Consider the following 20,583-nt stretch of genomic DNA (forward strand, 5'->3'; position numbering starts at 1 on the left):
TTGTATAGAGGACATTGTTCAAAAATGTAGTAATTGAATGGTGAAACGAAAGTCGAATGCATGACATTCCAGCCGGAGCAGTCAGCCGGAGCTCTGTCCGCACAAGGGCGGACCGGAGACACACCGACCGCGACTCCAGACCTCTTGCCTCACTTGTGCCCACTTGTTGTGGCGGAACTGGCGCGCGCGCGGAATTAACCATGACCTCCACGACACCTGTCGACAAGTCCAACCCGAGCGACGCCATCAGCCCGTTGCAAGACGCCAACAACAATGTGAAGCGGAAGAGCGAAGATGCGCCAGCCCAGCCCAGGGCGAAGCGCAATCGCTACATCTCCATTGCCTGCAATGAGTGCAAACGCCGGAAGATCAAGTGCAACGGCCAAACGCCCTGCCAGCGCTGCGGGAACCTCAACCTCGACTGCCAGTACTCGCCCAACTGCTGCAACAACTTCAAAGAGAGCGAAGAGTAAGTAAATCGCCTTATCGCAACCGAAAACACGACGCGACTAACATATCCGAGGTTCAAGCAGATGTCAGCGCATATCAACTCGCTCCAGCAACAAGTAGACGATCTGTTCCACAATATCAGCGCCCTCCGAGGCCAAGTCGAAATCCACAGCAATGGCTCCATGGGCACCCCCTTCACCCAGGACTACCAGCAGACGCCTATGCTGCCTCCTCATCCTCCGCGATCGCAGTCCAAATCGTCGAACAAACACCGTCGCTTTCATGGGCCAACGTCAAACGCATTCAACGTCAGCGTTGCAAGATCAAGTCTCAAAACCATGGGCATCAACCCAGGCGAAGAGGAAGACGACGAGGATCTCTTGACGCGCGAAGAGACACCAGGAGAATCGCCTCCTGCAGCCAACGCTATGCAGCCTAAACGATCATTTCACGCCGACAAAGACCCGATATGGGCCCTCTCAAAGAGCGACGCTCTACGCCTGGTCCATGTCTGGCGTGACGAAGTAGCCGCCATGTACCCAATTCTGGATATGGATAAGTTGATGCGCTATACTGAAATGCTATTCACTTTTATAGAGGCCGCCACTAGATCGGGTTTCATGCAACGTGCTCTTCCTGGCTCAGACGCAATGATGGATGAGCAGATCAGTACACTCAAGTTAGTCCTTGCAACGACCCTCGTAATCGAAGGTAGGGGGAAGGATCCATTGGCGGAGAAGCTCTTCACAAACGTACATAATATGGTTGAAAAATCTCTGTCTGAGCCTGCTAGTCTGCATAACATTAACCTACTAGTCCTTGTTGTAAGTCAAAGTTCTCGTACAGTCTTCAGTCATGCTCACAAATGTAGGCCATGTATCACTTTCACCACGACGAAGAAGGGCTGGCCTGGCGAATATGTGGGTTGGCTTCACGGCAATGTCTTGAATTGGGCTTGCATCGCCGGGACACGTATGCGACCTTATATCCCAATCCTGAGGATCAAGCATCGGCAATCCGCATGTTTTGGACCATCTACGTTCTCGATCGTCGCTGGAGCTTTGGGACCGGAATGCCATTCGCCTTGCAAGATGCGGACATTGACAATGTTCCCAAGCCTGTAAGTCATGCTCAGCTGTCTGTATGTATTTCAGAATCTGACCCAACCAGGAGCCATCGTCTCACGAGTCTGGTCAATATCTCCACGCAATGATCTCGTACTCAATAATTAGTTCGAAAGTGTGGAAGTCGATCACTGATGTGGGCCAGCAGGACAAGATTAACAAGGAAGATATATCTTTCCTTGATTTTCAAGTCCTGAATTGGCATCGCAGCATTCCGGATTCCTTGAGGTTTGTGCATCCGGACAGTGGCAGACAAGTGGAGACACCAACGCGTCTAATCCAGCGACTCCAAGTGGTACTGTACCTTCGGGCAAACCAGATGCGAATTCTCATATACAGACCAGTCTTGCACACAGCAACCACCATCATGGAGAATTTGGAATTCGCACATATTGTTGTTAAAGTGGCCAAGGACACGATCCGGATACTGACATACCTCAACCAGACATCTGATATTTACAAAAGTCAACAGATAACGTTTAACTACTTCCTCGTGTCAGCACTTGCAGTCCTCTTTCTTGCAGTGGCTCACGCGCCGGTCGAATTTAACCAAGAATGCCGAGACGAGTTTTACATGGCCATCGACCTTGTGCGAGGTCTCTCGTCAAACTCGTACATCTCGAGGCGGTTATGGAAGACGATCAAGACGATCAAGGAAGTTGGGCCGCGTCTCGGGCTTGCCGTACGCAACGAGGAAATTCAAGACGCACACTCATCTGCTGCAGTGGCCATGGCAGGTTTAGCAGGCCACTCGATGGATGAACTAGCACTGTTCTCCAACGGCCGTAACGGCACCATGCTGGATACGCCGCACGGAATGGCGAGTGACCTCACGACTCTATTTGAGGCGGCTGGCGGGATTTTCAATCTACAGGGATTTGGGGGTTCGTCGAATGACATTGCAAACGGCAATGGAGAGTTTGTGAATGGGTTTGGGCAAGAGAACGACGAGTTGGCGCGTATCATGAGGGATTTGTTCTGAGGACTCAGCCTAGCTCATTTTTAGAAATTCTTACAATAATATGACTTTCATCTTCTTCCAATCGCTCAAGAAAGTGACTACGTGACAGGCGGTGAAACAAGGGCGGAGGGCTTGTGGGAGATCACGTGGTCTATCGCTAAGCTCGGGCGGCCAGGGCAGCCATCAATCTCGACCTGCCAAACCACGGCTTCACTCATGCACCTGGGGTGTCCAAGGGATCGACTGCACCGATAAGTCGCACACCGCAAGCAGCGCCTGGGGAACTAGACCGCTCCTTGCGTAGAGTCTCGCGCTCATTCGACCCCTCCCCCACTCAGCTTCAACTGTATCACAACCTCCCCCGACGCCCTCCTTGTCGAACTCCCCAACACGAACACGCATGCGATAACCAAGACTGCAAGCGCAGATTCCGACGCCATACACATCCCTTGCCTTATACCAGCGTTTTGACGCCGACACACTCTTGGTTCTTGTACCTACAACAGGCCCTTACCCCCACATTCGCATTTTCGAGCCCCTCGTCCCGTCATACGCACCCGCTTGTTGCGACTGCGCGTAGCAGCACCAACCAAGCCTAGATAGAGGTACTGGCTTATACACACGACCACCACCATGTCGTCTTCTTCGCAGGTCACCGAGTCGTGGATCGCGTCCTTTTGCGGACTGCTGGGTCACGAATACTTTGCAGAGGTCTCGGAAGACTTCATCGAGGATGACTTTAATCTGACAGGCCTCCAATCGCAAGTGCCCATGTACAAGGAGGCACTGGAGATGATCCTGGATGTCGAGCCTGAGGACGACGAGGATGAGGACGAAGAGGAAGAGGACGAGGACGAGGAAGACGAGGTACTGGGCGATGAGAGGCCTCCAGGTTACCGGCGCGCAGGCGACCGAAGGCATCTCCGAATAGCGTCTGACCTCAGCGTCATAGAAAGCTCTGCGGAGCTACTCTACGGACTCATACATCAACGCTACATCACGTCACGACCGGGCATACAACAGATGGCCGAGAAGTACGAGCTTCAGCACTTTGGCACATGCCCACGCGTAAACTGCAACTCCTGCAAGGTACTGCCCGTCGGCCTCAATGACAGCCCTGGCCACGAGACGGTCAAGCTGTACTGCCCCTCCTGCTTGGACGTATACACCCCACCCAACTCGCGCTTCCAGACTGTCGATGGTGCCTTCTTCGGCACCACCTTTCCCTCACTCTTCTTTATGACTTTTACCGACCTCGATATCGGAGGCGGGCTTCGCAACAATACGTCCAATACTATTGACGCCCTACAGCAATTACAATCACAAAGCGCAGATGGCAAGTCACGAAACACGACGCCTTCCAACGTTACTTCGATAAACGGCGTCGCACCGCACAACCTCGCACCCGGCCTTGGCACGGGCAGCATATACGAGCCACGAATCTACGGCTTCCGAGTCAGTGAGCGCGCACGCTCAGGACCTAGGATGAAGTGGTTACGGATGCGACCTGCAGATGTGACAGAGCTCGATGAGACGAGAAGGTACTGGGAGGAGCATGACGAAGATGCTGACAGGCCGGACGACGACGATCTCAACATGGTTGACGTAGCAGAGGGAGGCAAGGGCACACCAGCAGACCGAAGAAAGAAGGCTATTCGAACACGAAGACGGCCGACGAATGGCTCAAATGCTGCAGCAGGAGGCAGTCCCATGGATACAAATGGTGTTGCAGCGGCAGCGGGTTAGATGCTTCTTTTCTGTCAGGCGAGAAGCGCTTTTTTTGTGTGCACCGCCCAAACTTTTTGGTCTTCTATGAGGTGGGCAAAACTCTGAATGGGGAGGGTCACTATGGTTGTGTGTCTAATTAAAACAAGCGACAACCCTGCTTGAACAGATAGGGGCAGAAAAAGACTCCCCTCAAGGCCCTTTTCGATTGTGCTGTGGGTGTGGATGGGATGGGATGCGATAATCATGTCGGTTATGGAGTTGGGGCTTAGCCCAGGTTTAAAGGGAAATCCTTATTTTATTTTGTTTCTTCTTTTCGCTTCCCTCTCCTTTTTATTTTTATCTTTTTGCGGTTATGATGATATGAGATGGGTGGGGTTTGGGGTATGCATGTGTGCGCGTAAACGAAGAACAGTTTTTTTGCGTCACTGGTGCTTTTGTTTCTTGATGACTGGATTATGGGGATCGAAAGCATGAGGGTGGGGAGGGCGAAAAATAAGACGAAAGATAGACAATGAATCACTGGCATTATTATTATTATTCCGTGCTTGAAGAAAGTGTTGTGGCACGTAAGATGAGGTGCCATCTTGATGAACCTCTCAGGTTAGTCTTGGGTAACTACTAGACATTTAGAAGGGTAAAAAGCATGCCAAATTGATCAGCACAACGTATGTAGACACACACACACACACGTTCTTCAACAAAATATGAAGTTGAGCATCATCTTATTTGCCAAGTCCCTTCTAGCTAAACACACCTACATTCGAGTCTTTATCACGCGAGATCTCCCTTGCATAAGAAGCAGGAAGCCAAAAACCAAAAAAAACAAAGACATTACATGCGTATTCAACTTTGCTACATACTAAGCATATCGCATATCAAAAGATACACACAACGGGGACGTATACCATTTACGTAGAAAAAGAAGAAGAAGAGAGAGAAAAACAATAAGAAGTGGTATATAACAAGCCATAAAATTTCTACACGAAACCCCCCCCCCCCCAATCAGGCATAGAAAGGATCAAATCGAGACAAGAGACAGAGGAAGAGGAAAAAAAAAAGGGGGGGGGGGGGAACTCAATGCCCATGCGCCCACTCTGCAAGTTGCTGATTTGACGAATCAACCGAACCCTGATTCTTCTCGTGGTGATGACTAGACATGGGCATTCCGGCGCCCCGGCCCTCAAGACCCTGCATTGAGACGCCTTCGTCCATGATATCGTCCTCGCGATCATCATCGTCATCGTCTGGGACTTTGATTTCGCGGGTGAGCTCGACGTAGTCGTACTATGTGGGGTATGTTGTTAGCAAAAAATCACTTTGACATAACCTTGGGGAAGAAGGGGGGGGAGTGAAAAGCCAAAGGGAAAAGGGGAACGTACAGCAAACTCTCCGATTTCAACGTCGTCAATACCAGCGGCTTCTTCTTCTTCTGTTGCGCGGAGGCGCAGGGCGGGGATGTAGCGGCCGAGGAAATCCAGGATGCCGAGGATGAGGCAGGTGCCGATGAAGGAGTAGGCGCCGCCGGCGAAGGAGTCTGCGAGTTGGTAGCCGAGTTGGATCCAGTGCCGGTTTAGCCAGCCGCCTTTGATGACGGTGTAGCCGTCGAGGTGGGCAATGTAGTCGCTGATTAAGATTGTTAGCGTTAAAGAAAATGAGAGATGAAGAAGGAGGAGGAGGAGGAGAGAAGACGAAGGACTTACGTAGCGAAAAAGGCAGTCAGGATGTTTCCAATGAAGCCACCGACGCCGTGGACGGCAAAAATATCCAGAGCATCGTCACAGCGCAAGAAGTACTTGAGCTTGGTGGCGTAGTTGCAAGCGATACCGCCGCAGACACCAAAGACAACAGCGGCCCAGGCAGGCACGTATCCAGAACCAGGGGTAATGCAGACGAGTCCTGCAATGACGCCAGAGCAGAAGCCAACAGTGGACCACTTGCGCTCGAGACGGTAGTCAACCAAACACCAAGTAATGCCGCCAACACATGCCGCCAAATTCGTGCACACAGCAGCCATAATAGCCCGCAGATTAGCAGACAACGCGGACCCCGCATTGAACCCAAACCAGCCAACCCACAGGAACACCGTGCCAATCACAATATGCGTGACATTGTGCGGGCGATAGTTGAGCTCCTGGGTGCCGTGCCCGCTGCGCTTGCCAAGCATGTACGAGTAGCCTAGAGCGGCGCAGCCAGAAGCGATATGCACGGGGGTTCCGCCGGCGAAGTCGAGACCGCCGAGGTTGAAGACCCAGCCCGAGGGGTTCCAGGTCCAGCAGGCGATGGGGTCGTAGATGACGGTTGTCCAGATGAACATGTAGATGATGCAGGGGAGCATGCGGCCGCGTTCTGCGACGGCGCCTACTGCGAGGGCGACACTAAAATAACACATCCATTTAGCATTTTATTTTTCTTCTCTTCTCGTAACCTGAGGTGTTTTGGGAGGAAGAACGTACGTGATGGCAGCAAACATGCCTTGGTACACGGCAAAGAGTAAATCGGGGATACGCGGGCTACCGACTGAAGGGGCGCCGAGGACGTTCATGAGACCAAAGTTGTCGAGCGTGCCGATGTAGCGACCGGCTTTGTGCGAGAAGGCGAGCGAGTAGCCCCAGAAGAACCATTGGAAGGAGACGACGGCTGTCGCCATGATGGAGAGCCATAGCAGGGACAAGGCGGATTTTCGGCGTGCAAGGCCGGAGTAGAAGAAGCTGTTTTTGGTTGTTAGTTGTTAATTTTCTATGTTTTACTCTTGTTGCATATATCATTTGGTTGGATAATTGGCTTGGATGGGAAGGTAAAAAGAGGAAACTGGGGGAAAATACTAACCCTACGCCCGGAATCATAAGTAGCACGAGTGCGGTCGAAGTAATCATCCATGCGATATCGCCGGGCTACAATAGTTGACACTTTGAATTAGCCCCGCGTTCTTCTCCCCACAACTAGAAACTCCAAACTTTCGGGAACACCTCCACCCCCCAATTTCCGAGGTTTTTGTTTCTCTTTTATTGGGGGGATTTCCAAATAGAAGCAAACTCACATTGTAGAAGACATTGAGGTTGTACAACCGTGAGTCGCCGCCGGTAGGGATACTGGCGTTGGCGAACGTCTCGAGAGGAACCGTGGGGTCCAATCCCGACGTGACTGGCTCCATGATTTTGTCGTTTTGTAACCACAGTCAGGCGCACAACAACCACGCTCTTTCTCTCTTAGTTTTCTTAAACCGCTATTATTTGAAGATTCTTTCTTTCCCCTCCAGCTTTGAGTCCTTTTCGCGTTCCAAGGGAGGTCCGGGATTTATTCGTGAGACGGTTCTTCCAAGCAGCCAAAAGTAGCTATTTTTTTTTAAAAAAAAAAGATCACAATGTGTCTTTTTTAATGGAAATTCCAAAAAGAAGATGGCCGATCAAGATAGGGAATTCGGGATGTGGAAGAGGTGCCTTTCCCGAGGGTAAACAAAAAGGGAAAAGAGAGATGGAGGTGAGGTGGAGCGGGCTTTGGGTTTGGTGGATATCGCTACACCCTCCAGGGATTCTTCTGCCCTCGTATTCCTTGGCGATCGGGCCTCGATTGGGGGTTTTTAAGCCCCGAGAAAGCAAAAATAAAGCAAAAAAAAAACAAACAAATACTGCGATCCCTTGAAACGCGCGAAGGATATGCAGGTGAGAAAAGAGAAGAAGCCGGGGCGCAAACTGGGATTGGAGGGTGGAAGGAGAAGGTTTCGGAGGGTTGGAAACGGCGGTATATGGGTTAAGCTGGCGGCCAAGGTTCTGTAGTTTGGAAATGTATACTACAATAAGAATGTACGCGCATGCGAGGCCAAGGGGTTTACGTGCGAAAGGCCGTTTTTTTTCTTGGTTGGGCTTATATGGATGGAGTAGGTATATGTAGAAGGAATGATATTATGGATCAAAGCTCTCTCGTCCAGGACCGCCCGTTTCCGGATGCAAGTTGCAGGTCAATCAGAGGGACGCTTTAGCGGGTGGTCCTGGGATCTGGCCTTGATAGCTAGTGTGCGGGATTGGGAGGGTGGGATAGGATGGGGGGACACACAGACACTTTGTGCGGTACCCCATTGCTTGTCAGCCAATATCCGCCACGGGGGGGGGCGGGTCGTAAAGCAAAAGCAAAAAAACCTCGCTCGACTGGCAAACCAAAGCTGCAGGGTGCCGCCCACATTGGCACACACGGCCGACCCCACGGACCCTTTTGGCTTGAACCATACGTGCGGGATGTCACAGAGTCGGTTTTTGACAGCTTCTGGGTCGACGGCCTGGGAACGATGGCTTGTTTGGTGGCAACCACTGGCTCGAGTGGCGTGAGTTTTTGTTTTAATCTCGTGCTATTCTTCTTCATCTTTGTTCTCATTTCCATGTAAGTACTCTGGCTCGCGAATCCTTCCGTCTCACTCATCCTCGCCCAGTCGAGTGTATGAGACCGAGTGTGCGGGTCGACACAGGCCTCTCTGCTATCAGCATAATGATGCAAAGGCATTGCTCAGAGCTTGGGAGAGCAGCTGGAGCAAGGGTAGTGATAACGTGAATAGGGCTGATAGGCCAGGCGGGCTACGCAGGCTGTCGAGGCCCCCCCTGTTGTGCGTATCCGGGCGTCGAGGCGTGCTATGATGGGGCACACGCCCGCCTTAGCCTAGATACGGCGGCGATCAGAGATACCCACCATGCAGCACATCGTTCCTTGCGCAACTACTCCACGCGACACCCATCCTCGTTTGTTCATGCTGCATCTTTGCATAAAAGGAGACTGCGCTTTTCATGGCTGCGCATCATCCGCTTCCCACCCTCTTTGCTTGTCTGGGAAACTCCCAATTTCCGGTCACGACGCGCTCTGTAGAGAGAAGAAGAAAGTGTGCCCAAGTAGTGATGCGACCACCCACGTCCTTATCTCTCCGACATCTCGCATCGCCACAACCACTGCGCCGCGCACTATGCAGGTTCATTCGAGCATCATGCAGCAGCCCCTTGGAGGGCCATTTAATACATGTTTCTGCTGTCCGCATCCATCGGTAGCGCTGCCGGCTTGTCAATCATACCATGCTGCTGGGTGCTCTGCTCGCCTCGTCTTCCCCAATCATCCCGCTCTGCATAAGCCCTCTTTTCCTTTTTCTTGCGCCTACCGCTCGCCTATCCCTGGCATCCGCCTGTCACTGGCTACTTGACATCTTCAACTATCACCTTGTATATTTACATACCTAACCGGCGTACGTAGGTGGCTATTGTTAGATAGGCTATCGGGGCCAGAGGCTGAGGCTGTTGACTTGTCGAAACGAGGCCGTTACGGATAGACACTTTGAGCAACCTACGCGGCCCCTCACATCCTGAGCCTTGATGAGCATTGTCTCAACATTTCTTCGCGAGCTGCTTCTTAATGTACACAGCCTAGCCAATCGTGTCCGCTCGTCTAGCTGCAAACAGAGCAATCCATGGCCATGTCGTTGACAACCAACCACAAATCAAAACAACCACAGAGAGGTTGCTGGACCCGCACCCAACGCCTTACTCATGTTACGTGCATGTTTGCCGAGCATGCAGCCCTTAGCTTCAAATGAGCATCTCAACCAAGACCATCGGTTCTTATGCGTCAAATCAAGTCTCCGCCTTATCCATAGGCCTATTTTCTGATCCTTTTACCAAAGCCTACCTGGCAGCCTAATCTGCCCGCCAGCCAAGCATCCCACTTTCCCCATGAACGGCCGAATTCGCATATTTCAGCGGAACTGGCCCGCCCCACGGCCCGGAAATTGTCGTAGCTGCACGCACAGGCCCAGCGAGGCAATGTCGAACCAGATCACGACATGTGATAGCAGTACGCATTCCAGCAACAAGGTTCGCACTTCAGGGATGCGCAGGTGTCCCTGATCCTACCGGAGTGTTCGCCCCTGGTGTTCCAGAGTCGATCCCCACCTTCTTCTTCTTTTTCTTCTTCCGTGGGATCAGGGCTGGCGGGTTGGTCATCGCGCTTCGTAGCGATAGATAGGAACCACACGTTAGGCAGAGATTACCCGGGAGATCCGGGCTACAGAAAACTATGCGGTGTTAGGGCATCTGTGGGCGGGGTAGACAAAGAAGGTTCATCTTACTGCTTAAGCACACACTGCAGACAAAGCCAATATCAACAACTTTGCGATGACAGAAGCATGCGGCACGGAAATCAACACCACCGGCGCTGGGCACTACTAAGCTAGCTCTTGCCGTTACGTCAGGTAAGAAGGCCATCATCAGATACTGAAGCAAACCCTCTGGACGCTCTGGCTTCATGTACACTCCCCCAGTCGCATCACTGGCCTGCTGCAGCAGGACTGTATCGCCAGCCAGCTTCAGAATATCTATAGGTATCCGCTTCCTCTGTGCAGCAAAGATCGAGTTCATGACGGGTATGTATTGGTTGGCCAGATCGCCAGACACAGATACGATGAGGATGCGAGATGTGAGCGACACGCGGTCAACATGGGTGTTCTCCGAGTCGGCCAGCGCTGCCAGAGAGGCGCTCTCAGCTGAGGCAGCGGTGGGAGCATGTAAAATAGTCTGCTTGTTGATGTGCGTAAGCGCCAGCGAGAGGGCACCGCCAATGAGTGTCGTGGGCGTTGCTTCCAGATGACTTTCTTTAGTCTCGTTCAGCAGCTTGACAAAGTTCTGCAGTATCGTGCTCTCCACCACAGCGAATGGCCGGTACTTGTTCGCACTCTCAGCCGTATGTTGGCCTTTATCATCCCCAGTCCCATTCATTTCCACATCGCCATTTGCAGTGCCATTGCGTGACTGGGTTTGCGGCGCTACAGGCGACGGATAGAGGAAGGTGGTCTTGTGCGAGTGCGATGCTATGACGGCTACCTCGTTCGTATTTCCAGATGCCAAGTGCGCGTTGATGAAGACGAGAATGTTGGCCAGAGCAGTCGAGAGCGAGAGTGTCGAGGACAAGTGTGCCCAGGCATGTGGGTTTGTGTCAAGTACAATGGCTAGCAGCGAGGGTGGGGGGGCTGAGTGCTGTTAGTGGTGAATTTGCTGGTCCTTGTCCAGATCGCCTTGCCTTCTTCCGTCTTTATATGACGGTCTGAGCCATCGATGGTATTCATGGCGTTGATGTGGGTCCTGACCAGAGGCTCAAAGGACCAAAATATTCCGTTCAAGGCCTGCTCATGATAATTTCAGGAGCGTCGAGCTCGTTCCACTCGAGTTTTGTGGAGAGCGTGTAGGTTGAGGCTCCAACCAAACTATGAGGTCAGGTTCGCGAGCGGCCAAGGCTCGCGCAGCCCGTGCCACATCCGCGTAGCCACGTGACATCTTGCACCGCCATTGTCTAACGGCCTGGTGCCGAATGATATACATTGCGAGTGTGCAGCATCCTTACGTGCAAAGAGATATCTGAGATTCATTGTTGACGTTCCCTCTGCACAAGATTATCTCATGGTGTGGGTAGAGTGGGCATCATTGCCCTGTCATCGCTGGGTCAGGGTGCAATGGTAGTGACAGTACCCTCGACCAATAGTCTTGCCCTTGGTGGTTGATGTCGTTATTGGATCCTGAATTACCTATTCTTTGTTCATATCCGTGATGGGGCATGGCACAGGAAGAGCACCGGGGCAAAGGATTGCAATCACAACAACGCTCATCGCTAAAATTGCGCGTCGAACGATTAGCTATTGTTCGGCCACTGGCGCTGAATACGTAAACATGAACCATACCTTTCATTCTCAGAGATACTCCTAGATTTGGATCTGATCGAGTTTGGTACTGCTTTATCCTTTTTTTTATTCCTGTACATTGCCTCACCTCTTCCCCGCCCTCCACCCTGCATTTTGATCCTCACTCTGTGAAGACGCCAACATGATCACCGAGTCAATAAAAAGGGTAAATGGGTATGAAAAAAATCCCTATACATACTACCATTCTATTATTGTCGGCGCTAGAGCGTCCGGCATCGCTGCAGCATGTCAATTGAAAGCCCAACTCGGATTCGATCAGTTGCGCGTCTTTGGCCGCCAGACTGGAATTGGAGGGACTTGGTGGATCAATCGGTATTCTGATGTTTCTTGGTATATCTCCATACCCATATTTGCATTAAAGAGAAAGCGTTACAAATTCTCACACTATACTACATCATTTATGACTGTAAGAAAGAAAGTATCCCCCAACACTGATACTACACAGTGACATACCCGCAATATTCAACTCCTTCTCCTTTGCCCAAAACTCTAACTGGAGTTCCTTTCACCCACCCGGCAAGGAAATCGTCCAGTACTACAACGATGTGTGCGAGAAATATCAAGTCACCGAGAAATTCGAGCTCAACACCGACATCCAGAGCTGTAGATGGCTAGACAACGAAGCCCTATGGGAAGTCACTCTGTGCCGCCTAGTCGCAGGCATGGGTGACATCTCATCCAAAGACCCCATGAAAATAGTGCAAGAAAAGGGCAAGCAGGCAGTATATGCCGAGACGCAAGTCGTAAAAGCAAAAGTAGTACTGAGCTGTGTGGGCGGCCTAGTGGAGCCCAAAGCCTTTCCCAAAAACATCAAAGGCATCAAAACCTTCAAAGGCAAAATCTTTCACTCTGCACGATGGGACAACACAGCCAATCTTACAGACAAAAACTTCGTAGTGGTAGGATCAGGATGCATCAGCACACAAGTCGCGCCTCCGCTCCCTCACCCCCCTTATAAAGCCAAATCCGTAACCCAAATCATGCGATCACCACCCTGGGTCGTCACCGCCATTCCACCTCCCAGCGGCGACAAGTGGTGGAGCGCAAACGCGCCCTGGCTAATGCGCACCATACCGGCCCTCCAACAAACCATCCACTTCACCATCTTCTACAACCTCGAAAAAAAAACTTCTTCCAAATCTTCCCCAACAGCCCCTTCTCGCTGGCCATGCGCGCGAAATACTAGGACTGGCTCCTCGACCACACGCGGAAGACTGCACCGAGGAAATACTGGGACATACTGACGCTGGACTACGGTGTGGGATGTAAACGCCGTATCTACAATCAGTACTGGTTGAGTAGGCTGAATTATCCTAGCATAGAGCTTACGGACACAGCCTCTGAGTAGAATTACTGAGACGGGCGTCGTTGTCGGACTAGGTGCATCGTACCCGGCGAATGCAAAGAAGGCAGACTATCCTGAACGCGAGATCCCTGCTGATATCATCGTTCATGCCGACGGTTTCGACACAACGCGATGGTTGCATCCGCTTAAAGTCATTGGTAAAGAGAGAACGGATATTGTCGAGGCCATGGAGGAGAGGGGAGGCGCCCAGGCGTATCAGGGCACGGCTGTGGACGGGTTCCCGAATTTTATGATGATATTCGGACCCAATACTGTGACTGGGCATTCCAGTGTACTTATGGCGAGTGAAAGTAAGTCTTGCTACCCATTGCTCTATAACCCCTCTCTTCTCTACAAATCGTCGAGCTAAACTGAGGTGGATTTTTTTCTTTACTGACGTTACTAGACATGGTCAATTACTCCATCAACTTCATCCGTCTAATCCTCACCCATGACGCCCGCACTTTCGACGTCAATCCCGAGGCCGAAAAGGCGTACACGGCCCAGGTGCAGCGTGCGGTCGACAATACCGTCTGGAATAGCGGGTGTTCGAGCTGGTATTTTACCGACAATGGCTGGAACTCGACTGTGTATCCCTACTCGCAAGTCTTCTTTTGGTATCGTTGCCTGTTTGCCAAGTGGAGTGATTGGAATATTGAGTACACACATGAAGGATTGGTTATAATGAGAATAAGGAGGATGCTGAGGATGTCGGTGTCGCTGCTCGTGGTTTATGGGGCATGGAAATTGAGTCTACATGAGTTGGGGTTGAGGGAATGGAAGTATCTTGGCCGCATTGTAGCGCAGGGTTTCATGCAGAATGCTATGCAACTTGGTGAGAGGACATGGAGTTCAATTCGGCAGTAAAATAGATAGTTGTGACTGTCTACTTCGCCATATAATACCTCAACAGTAAGATTCAGTAAAGAGGCGTAGGGAATGTGGAAACACAGAGTATTCTTGTTTAACAAATTGATCGGCGTTCGTCAGAATTGGCACTGAATGCTTCTGTTGGCAAGCCGCTATGTCTGGCGAGACTTCGACTGCCCGCCAGACATCCCTCATCATACTACCTGACTGACGTAGTCTTCGAGTGTGGTAGTCGTATGCTCGAGCGCATATATTCTTACAGCACTTTGCTTATATAATGGATGTAGTGAAGTATATAGTCCAATATTCAAACTACAATCATTAGTACAAGTCCTTGCTGTCATGTATATGGTCGTACCATCGAGATAATCAGCAGCAATCAGCAGCTCCAAGCACAGCTCAGGCGGTATATCCATATCCGAGACGTCTTTGCTCTCCGCATGCTTCTGGTTGTAATAAAGGTACTCACAAACCTTCTCTAGTACAACGCCACTGACTGATGGTTAGTTAAAGCTCATCAAGTATCTTTCGCCCTCAGTGGCGTGAGCCTATTGAGGCAGCACATGCGGGGCGCGGAGACGAATATTCAGACGTACTTGATGGTCGGTAGATCGACGCGATTCTGTGCATTTTCCCGGAAGCCAGCTGAAGGGTATCATTAGTCGCTGCAGGGTCCACTGTGGTACATGATCCTGAGGTTGCAAGGCGTACACATAGGATCCAGCGCCTTCTTGATTGTTCCTGCTATGCATGCTGCAGAACGCAACAGCTTGAATTCGTAGCCGTCGTTAGACACCAACGTGACGTACTCGGTGGGCTTGTCGTCTGCCATTGTTGCAGGCAATGGGCGGAAAAGGTATTCGTCGTGGGGGTGAGAGGCAAGGGTAAGGATTGCGGGGAAAGCTGGCGAGTCGCGCAGTCACGTTTTCTCGCGTAGCAGGGACGTTGGACACTGACATCATCTCATCTCTCTCAATTCATCGAAGCCCACCCATCTACTTCACATTGGTCAGGGCTTGTCAATTGGCCTCATCTCTGTAGTTCAACAGAAGATTACATGGCAAAACAATTAGAGGCTGAGAGAACAACCAGTTACCATTTCCCAAAGTCTTACAATTGACTTTGGAGAAGAAAAAAAACTCTACCATGGCAACGAGACCGCGACATATACTCATCACAGGCGGGAGTCGCGGCATCGGACTATCCATAGCCCAACTATTCGCAAAAAATGCATACAGATGCACCCTGATATCGCGTTCAGAGCAAAATCTTCAAGCCGCCGTCTTGTCATTACACCCTCTGACAACACCCCATCCCCAATCAACCTTACCAGACACAAACTGCATCCAATACCAGCACGGCTACATAGCAGCCGACATATCCGACGGCCCAACCTTCTGGTCCGCCCACTCCTTCGGCACCCACCTCCCCAAACCACCCCGGAGCGCACCCTCCACACACCCCTCGTACATCGACGTAGTCGTAAACTGCGCCGGCATAACCCAAGCCAGACTCTTCAGCATGCTCGACGAGACCACCATCGACAAACTCATCACCACCAATCTAACCGCCCTAATGCACGGCACTAAGTTCTTAATCCGCAATGGGTACATGCGCGGCCCCAAGACCGAAACTCAGGGCCACAGCCCAACTATTATTAACGTGGCCTCACTTCTGGGTCTGCAGGGCGGGTACGGTGCAGTTGCTTATGCGGCGTCGAAGGCGGGTGTGCTAGGTTTCACGCGCGCGCTGGCGACCGAGTATGCGAGTCATAAGGTGCGGGTTAATGCTATTGTGCCGGGCTACGTGGATACGGATATGACGAGAGGTACGTGATGTTTTTGCGTCCGAGGGCTGGTTGGTGAGAGTGAGTTGGAAACTGACACGTGGTGATGTGTAGATCTCAACTCTGCGGAAATCCAACAAAGAATTCCGCTGGGTAGGTTTGGGACACCGGAAGAAATTGCGCATGCGGCGCTGTTTCTTGCGGAGAATCAGTATGCACATAATTGTGTGATTAATCTGGATGGGGGGCTGTCTGCCATCTGAATCTAGGTCATCTGAGATCGAAGTGGGATGTCTAATATCTTGTATTATTGTATGATATTTTTGCCAGTGCGACCACGTGGGTACGGTCGTTATTTTCTTACTTCGCCCACTTATGAGGTTGACCTACTCGCTCGCCACCGAACAGGTCCTGAAAAGAAGAGGAAAGCAAAAAGGTATATTCGTGTCCATGCTGCCTTTGAAAACGCCTTTTGCTCAAAGACTGACTAGATGGCAGACTTGCTATAGTACAGAGTAGGAAATCTATGTGTGCTTCGCAGGTGTTGAGACTGCCGCGCAAATCGATTGGAGAGTCAAGGGTGGTGCTACCCTTGGCCAACAAGCAAAACATGCTGGTAATGCATGTGCTACAGTGTGGAAACCGGGAAAGGTTAGACACGGCCAAGGTTCTGGCAATGGTGGAGGAGATCAGGGTCCTGGGCCAATCCTAGAAGATGACGCGCCAACTTGCAAGAGTTGACCAAGCGTTTTTAGCGTATAGCTTATTCAGTCATCTTCAATGACGATAGCACCGTTGATGTGGTCTTCCTGAATGACAATATGGTCACCATCCTGCTTCAGAGGCTCTTCCATGACTTTGCCTTTCTTGCGTATGAGCTCATCATTCAGACCGGCCTCGGTAGCTGTTCGCTTCGTAGCACCATTCGCACCTTCATCTGTAGTGTCATTGTTGGTTGGAACGGTGCCGTTAATAGTAGCATGCCCATTGGTCTCTGGAGCGGGTGCCTTGGGCTTTGTTGCAATCTTGACCTCATTGGGTAGCCTCAGAGGCTTTGCGTTCTCAGTGAATTCTTGATGAGTGATGGAAAAGACCACGTCAACCTTGGCGTTCTCTTCTGCATCGTCGGAGATGGTGATGAAAGTGTCGTTCTTGAGCCCCAGCTCCTCAAATGTCTTATCAAGATGAATGTCCTCATCCACATCGTAAAGTATATCGGCATCACGCTTGACGCTAAAATCTTCAGCGTATCCAAGATTCTCCTTCAGAATGTAGTCGACCAAGTCGCTCAACTTTGCACGTTTTGTATCAACAGCGAGCGAAGCATAGCATACGCTGCATGTCGCGCAGTGGGGATTAGGTGGCCGGAGTGGCTCGCTGGAGATGACACGCTCTGTGCCGCGGGTAAGAAATACCATTTTTGCCTTGTCAAGCTGCTCGCGGAAAACCTTGTAGGCTTGGAGAACGCAGAGACTGGCAGTCATGGCATTGGTGGTTGCGATTGCAGGGATGATGTTACCGGCCATTTCTACAGTCTGTTAGCAAGATTTCTCAAAGTCCGTGTCAGAGTCCCTACGTTTGATATCGAACTTGGATCGCATTTCAATGCCAAAGATGTGTGACCGGAGGTTGGCGCTTGCGACAACAAAGTCGAGCGTGTCTACGTCGTCCTTATCGAAGCTGAGAACGGGCATTGAGTTTCCAATCTCATTGTTTGCGCGCGTCTCTTCCAGCCGGTTGCTCAGTCGCTTTATGCTATCAATGAAGACAGCAAAATTCTCGGCAACAGTCCAAACGATTTGGTCTTGTTGCGCGATGAATTCACCCACCTCCGCCGACTCTTGTACCAGCTTTTCGTAATCCAGAACCTCGGGTGCTTTCCTAGTCTTCCACATATCTTCCATGCTCCGCAAACGCTCAATGTCTTCCTCGAAGACTTTGTCAAAGATCAGCCGTGGGAAATCTTGGGAGCCCATGGAGTCGCGTATGCGCTTCAACGCTTGTGCCTCCTTGCGCAGGTTTGCGACCTCGTCCGCGTTATCGGCATCTTCACTGTGATCCAGCTCGGGGGCCTCATCTTCAGACGTGCCGAAAATCTCAGCAAACAAATACGACTTTGCCCAGACGATGCAGTGAATAGGTTGTGACGGGGTGCTACGAATGGTGCAGACGGGGAAGGACTTGGGCGCATCCTTGGGCGTGCAATCGTAGCATTCAGTTTCGCCCTATTGGCAACAGTCAGCATGTATAGTCTCAAGAAGCTTGAGTTTCTGGTTGCGCACCCGCTTGATGACCTGGACCTGGCCGTTGAAGCCCGTGGTGCCACTCTCAATCAATGGCACGCCGGCCGCCAGACACATTTTGTTGACATGGCGGCGCGCATCCACATTGTCGAGCGCGTTGAAGACGAGACGGAAGGTCTTAAACCACACGACGTTGAATTGGGTGTCCTTGATGTTGTTGTGGTATGCGATGATGTCAACATTGGGGTTGAACTTGGCAGCCGACTCTTTCGCAACCTGTCGGGGGGTCAGCGCATGCCCAGCCACGTGTGTGGATGTAGCGGTTGCCCTACCAGTGCCTTTGACTTCTTGATGTGCTCGTTGCGGAACAGGAATTGGCGGTTGAGGTTGCTGAGGTCGATGGTGTCGAGGTCGACGATGTGGATCTCGCCAAAGCCAGTGAGGACCAGGTTCTTGAGGAGCTCGCAGCCGATGCCCCCAGCTCCGACCATCAAGACGCGCGACTTGGACTTGGTCAGCCACGACTGGGGATTCTGTTGCGTAGGCGGATAGTTACCTCTTTAATGCGCTGGTGGAGCGCGCCGCCCAGGCTCTGGCGAGCAAACTTGTCGCGAGCCATTGCGGGTTCGGTTGTGTACAAGACCAGAAGTTGAGTTGGGTTACTGGCGAGGTTGCGACATGCGAAGCACAAGGCTGCGACGCCGATTCCCAGGTGAAGGTGAAGGTCAGAGACACTAGAGACGACAGACGAGAGACGTCAGTGCTGCCCATAGCGCCGCTCCACCGGGTTCGCGCCGCCAGCTTCTCAGCCTCCGAATCTTGGCACCTAAACGAACGCCCTATGAGTGGAGCATACCACTCGAGACGCAGGGACGCACATTCATCGCTACTCACCTGAATTGTGGACTTGCCTCTTGTCTGGGCCTCTCTCTCTCTCTCTCTCCTCCCTGCCCTTTTCGATACTGGAGCTAGTGGCTTCTCCCTGCCCTCATCATGTCCGACGATGAGGTCGACCTGGAGCTGCTAGACCTTATGCGGAAGCATTGGGGTGGCGGTGTCAAACAAGACGGTCCCCCGGAAACAAGAGTGCTCGAAAATGCTCAATTCATCTACGACAATAGCCTTGATGTTGCGCTGGACATGCGGTCGACAAAAGTCGCAGCTCAGCTTGTGCTCGATGAAATGGAAAAGCGTGAGTATTCAACAAAATCATGGTCCGAGCACGAACTGCATCCGAAAACCAAGGATGAGGACACTGTCAACTTTATCTTCACAATGGACCTGCTGAACTTCAGCTTCTGGAGTGAAAAGAATGATGAAGACCGGTTTGCTGTAGTCTACAAGGGAAAGAGGTGGACTGGCTATTGGAGCCTAGTAGCAATACTTCAAAGAGCCCTAGAGCAAGAAATCCCCATCACTAGTCCAGAGTTCTGGGTTGACCAGGAGGCATGTTCAGAAGAAGTGCTGCGCACGGTATTTAGTTCTGGCACGGACGAGGAGATCCCCATGTTTGAGCAAAGGGTACGGTGTCTGCAAGAGGCTGGACAGATTCTAGAGGAGGTGGGTTCATTCGCAAAAAAAAAGACCCCAAATTGTGAAGTCAGTTTTTGACTGACGGAACAGGAGTTTGACGGTAGCGTGGTCACCCTCATTGAGGATGCAAATAATTCAGCAGCCAGCCTAGTCAACTTACTTGCCGAAAAGTTCAATTGCTTCCGAGATGAGGGCACTTTTGAAAACAAAAAGGTACGCTTCTTGAAGCGGGCCCAGATCTTCGTAGCAGACTTATGGGCGGCTTTTGAAGGCGAGGGATATGGTGAATTTAACGATATCGACAAGATCACCATGTTCGCAGGTACGTATACATTTCATCCGCAACATCGATGCACAAAATTCATGCTTTTCTAGACTACCGCATACCGCAGATGCTGCATTCATTAGGCATCATATGGTACTGCCCGCCTCTCGAGAACAAAATCCGCCGTCTTGAAATTATCGAATCAGGGCATACTTGGGAAATGCAAATACGCGGGTGCAGCATCTGGGCCGTGGAACTTCTCCGCCGTGAGATCAGCAAACTCAAACCAGATACGGAAGTTAATGCGATTCTCATTGACTTCTTCCTATACGATTTGGCCAAGGAAAAAGAGAAGGAAGGGGTAGACGTAATCCCGCATCACCGGACGAGAAGTATATGGTATTGAGAAGCAATCGAGTCTAGTTGTAATCGCCGATGAAACGACGCCCAGAGTAGTCCCCACTGACTCTCACTCTTGCAAAAGACTGATTGGTCGCAAGTTTCTCATCACATCATGAGCAAGGTCCTGACTCGCAATACACGCACTGCCTCTTCAAGGCC

At 51.3% G+C, this 20,583-nt stretch overlaps 10 protein-coding genes across 10 annotated transcripts; 6 read left to right on the top strand and 4 right to left on the bottom strand.

Moving 5' to 3' along the window:
- Positions 1-200: 200 nt before the first annotated feature.
- On the top strand, positions 201-2,556 carry COCVIDRAFT_104407 (hypothetical protein; the record flags this gene model as incomplete). Its single annotated transcript, XM_014699149.1, has 4 exons — positions 201-469; positions 524-1,274; positions 1,322-1,570; positions 1,624-2,556. 4 exons carry the CDS (start codon positions 201-203, stop codon positions 2,554-2,556), a joined length of 2,202 nt encoding a protein of 733 aa, XP_014554635.1.
- Positions 2,557-2,835: 279 nt separating this feature from the next.
- On the top strand, positions 2,836-3,006 carry COCVIDRAFT_104356 (hypothetical protein; the record flags this gene model as incomplete). The annotated part of the gene is made up of 1 exon (XM_014699150.1): positions 2,836-3,006. A coding segment is annotated over one exon (171 nt), but the record flags the coding sequence as incomplete, so codon positions are not given.
- A 162-nt stretch (positions 3,007-3,168) lies between these two features.
- On the top strand, positions 3,169-4,281 carry COCVIDRAFT_104365 (hypothetical protein; the record flags this gene model as incomplete). Its single annotated transcript, XM_014699151.1, has 1 exon — positions 3,169-4,281. The coding sequence occupies one exon, from the start codon at positions 3,169-3,171 to the stop codon at positions 4,279-4,281; it is 1,113 nt and encodes a 370-aa protein (XP_014554637.1).
- Positions 4,282-5,337: 1,056 nt separating this feature from the next.
- Positions 5,338-7,414, bottom strand: COCVIDRAFT_17686 (hypothetical protein; the record flags this gene model as incomplete). The annotated part of the gene is made up of 6 exons (XM_014699112.1): positions 5,338-5,547; positions 5,643-5,886; positions 5,964-6,638; positions 6,717-6,971; positions 7,090-7,154; positions 7,301-7,414. The coding sequence occupies 6 exons, from the start codon at positions 7,412-7,414 to the stop codon at positions 5,338-5,340; spliced, it is 1,563 nt and encodes a 520-aa protein (XP_014554598.1).
- Positions 7,415-10,112: 2,698 nt separating this feature from the next.
- Positions 10,113-11,350, bottom strand: COCVIDRAFT_28342 (hypothetical protein; the record flags this gene model as incomplete). The annotated part of the gene is made up of 3 exons (XM_014699152.1): positions 10,113-10,303; positions 10,358-11,254; positions 11,326-11,350. The coding sequence occupies 3 exons, from the start codon at positions 11,348-11,350 to the stop codon at positions 10,113-10,115; spliced, it is 1,113 nt and encodes a 370-aa protein (XP_014554638.1).
- Positions 11,351-12,101: 751 nt separating this feature from the next.
- Positions 12,102-14,192, top strand: COCVIDRAFT_17688 (hypothetical protein; the record flags this gene model as incomplete). The annotated part of the gene is made up of 4 exons (XM_014699113.1): positions 12,102-12,310; positions 12,426-12,879; positions 13,303-13,636; positions 13,732-14,192. The coding sequence occupies 4 exons, from the start codon at positions 12,102-12,104 to the stop codon at positions 14,190-14,192; spliced, it is 1,458 nt and encodes a 485-aa protein (XP_014554599.1).
- Positions 14,193-14,389: 197 nt separating this feature from the next.
- Positions 14,390-15,027, bottom strand: COCVIDRAFT_28344 (hypothetical protein; the record flags this gene model as incomplete). Its single annotated transcript, XM_014699153.1, has 4 exons — positions 14,390-14,412; positions 14,554-14,687; positions 14,792-14,840; positions 14,907-15,027. The coding sequence occupies 4 exons, from the start codon at positions 15,025-15,027 to the stop codon at positions 14,390-14,392; spliced, it is 327 nt and encodes a 108-aa protein (XP_014554639.1).
- Positions 15,028-15,341: 314 nt separating this feature from the next.
- COCVIDRAFT_104506 (hypothetical protein) lies at positions 15,342-16,244 on the top strand (the record flags this gene model as incomplete). The annotated part of the gene is made up of 2 exons (XM_014699154.1): positions 15,342-16,023; positions 16,096-16,244. 2 exons carry the CDS (start codon positions 15,342-15,344, stop codon positions 16,242-16,244), a joined length of 831 nt encoding a protein of 276 aa, XP_014554640.1.
- A 504-nt stretch (positions 16,245-16,748) lies between these two features.
- Positions 16,749-18,843, bottom strand: COCVIDRAFT_104517 (hypothetical protein; the record flags this gene model as incomplete). Its single annotated transcript, XM_014699155.1, has 5 exons — positions 16,749-17,509; positions 17,558-18,206; positions 18,264-18,500; positions 18,557-18,727; positions 18,781-18,843. 5 exons carry the CDS (start codon positions 18,841-18,843, stop codon positions 16,749-16,751), a joined length of 1,881 nt encoding a protein of 626 aa, XP_014554641.1.
- A 374-nt stretch (positions 18,844-19,217) lies between these two features.
- COCVIDRAFT_104461 (hypothetical protein) lies at positions 19,218-20,428 on the top strand (the record flags this gene model as incomplete). Its single annotated transcript, XM_014699156.1, has 3 exons — positions 19,218-19,784; positions 19,848-20,079; positions 20,133-20,428. The coding sequence occupies 3 exons, from the start codon at positions 19,218-19,220 to the stop codon at positions 20,426-20,428; spliced, it is 1,095 nt and encodes a 364-aa protein (XP_014554642.1).
- Between the last annotated feature and the right edge of the window lie 155 nt (positions 20,429-20,583).

This window comes from Bipolaris victoriae, assembly GCF_000527765.1.
Source record: "Bipolaris victoriae FI3 unplaced genomic scaffold scaffold_66, whole genome shotgun sequence".
Taxonomy (NCBI): Eukaryota; Fungi; Ascomycota; class Dothideomycetes; order Pleosporales; family Pleosporaceae; genus Bipolaris; species Bipolaris victoriae.